Source organism: Otolemur garnettii, unplaced genomic scaffold (genome assembly GCF_000181295.1).
Source record: "Otolemur garnettii isolate 467f Iridium unplaced genomic scaffold, OtoGar3 scaffold00032, whole genome shotgun sequence".
NCBI lineage: Eukaryota > Metazoa > Chordata > Mammalia > Primates > Galagidae > Otolemur > Otolemur garnettii.
The window spans coordinates 9,323,409-9,324,818 of NW_003852427.1; the positions used below are offsets into that span (position 1 = coordinate 9,323,409).

Here is a 1,410-nt window from a genome sequence, read left to right on the forward strand (position 1 = left end):
GCTGTCATGACTTCTATTCTGGACATTGTATTTACGAATGCAGAAAAGCACTCCAGCCAGTATCATCAACAGCTCCTCGACTCTCCTTTTCTCCTTAGAAACCTAAGAGCTAAGATTCCAAAGTATTTGAAATTCCATTTCTGATTCCATATACATTTTTTCCCTTGGCTTCTCTGCTTAAGTTCGTAGTCAGCACACACTATTCCAGGAACAGACCCCAAGAGGGATGCATGATTAGTTCTCACTGTTTTAAGAGTAAAATGAAGTAATTTTGCCAAAGCCTCCTACAGAATTCAACGTTTCGGCCTCTGTTATTTCCCTACCACCAACTCCGCTGCAGACCGCCGGAGCTCCGGTAAGCTCCAGGGCAGTCAGGACCCCTCACTCGCAGGCACCGAGTCCCCACACCATCCCGGCCTCCTGGGGCCCACAGCTACCTCCTGCCCACAGCTCCAACTGGACTAGGACTCCGCAAGGCCAGAGGCAGCGGCCGTAGCAGGAGCCCAGACCACGGCCAACCACAGCCCTCAGTCCAGGGGCCCCAGGAATCACCCGCAGCCGACGGGGCCTCCCTCCTTCCTGCGGGGTCTGGACCTACCATGGCTGCGTTGGTCCGAGCCCGAGCGCTCCCACTTGCTACCGGAGACACAGGCCCCAAGCCCCACCGACCCCACGGACCGGCTGACTGACGTGGAACTTCCGGGAAGCTAGCCTCGCGATAATCGGAGGCCAAGGGCCCTTGCGCCTGCGCAAATCCCGCGCGGAGCTGGCGTTTCCCAGCCCTGCCCCTGGTTTCCTAGGCAACCTGACTTGACTTTCCTCCGCGAGCCAACCTGGTGCTGCACCAGAGGCGAGGTGTGGCCTAGACCTTGGAGGGCGGTGGCCTGGGGCTGCTGATCGTGGACCTGGACTGAAAACCCAAGAGATTAAAAAAGACCAGGAAAACAAAATTCCTAGTGCCCTCTGGACGCTAGCAGCAGGAGATAACTGGTGGAAGCGCTGTCGGGCCTCGGGCTCGGAGAGGAGGGTAGGGGGAAAGAGAGATGGCGAAACCTGGCGAGCGTGCTCCGTGGTCCGAGTACGAGGCCCAGGGCTGTCTCCGCGGACTCTGGTCGGGGCACTGATTATAGGGGCTGACTTGGGCCAGGGTTCAGGCCTTTTAAGTCAGAGGGGGCCTAAGAGCTTTACCGGAGACAGGACTTTGGTTGCCTTTTATTGGCCATTGGCTATGTTATTCTCAAGTATTTATACTTTTTACCCAGATTTTCACATCATACATGAATTATCTCAATTGTCTCCATTTTACTGATGAGATAATGGAGGCACAAAGAAGTATCCTGGCCAAGACTGCATAGTAATTGGTAGTGTGAGGATTTGAACCCAGACTAATTTGTCCTCAAAGTCCTGTGC

The 1,410-nt window shown here is 54.8% G+C and overlaps 1 protein-coding gene across 1 annotated transcript in view; it reads right to left on the minus strand.

Moving 5' to 3' along the window:
* The window catches only part of COPB2 (coatomer protein complex subunit beta 2), a 26,126-nt gene extending 25,441 nt beyond the window's left edge, over positions 1 to 685 (minus strand). Inside the window, exon 1 of the mRNA XM_023512995.1 lies at positions 599 to 685. Within this exon, the coding sequence (XP_023368763.1) occupies positions 599 to 601 (3 nt within the window). The 5' untranslated portion in view covers positions 602 to 685. The remainder of the gene's footprint in view (positions 1 to 598) is intronic.
* Between the last annotated feature and the right edge of the window lie 725 nt (positions 686 to 1,410).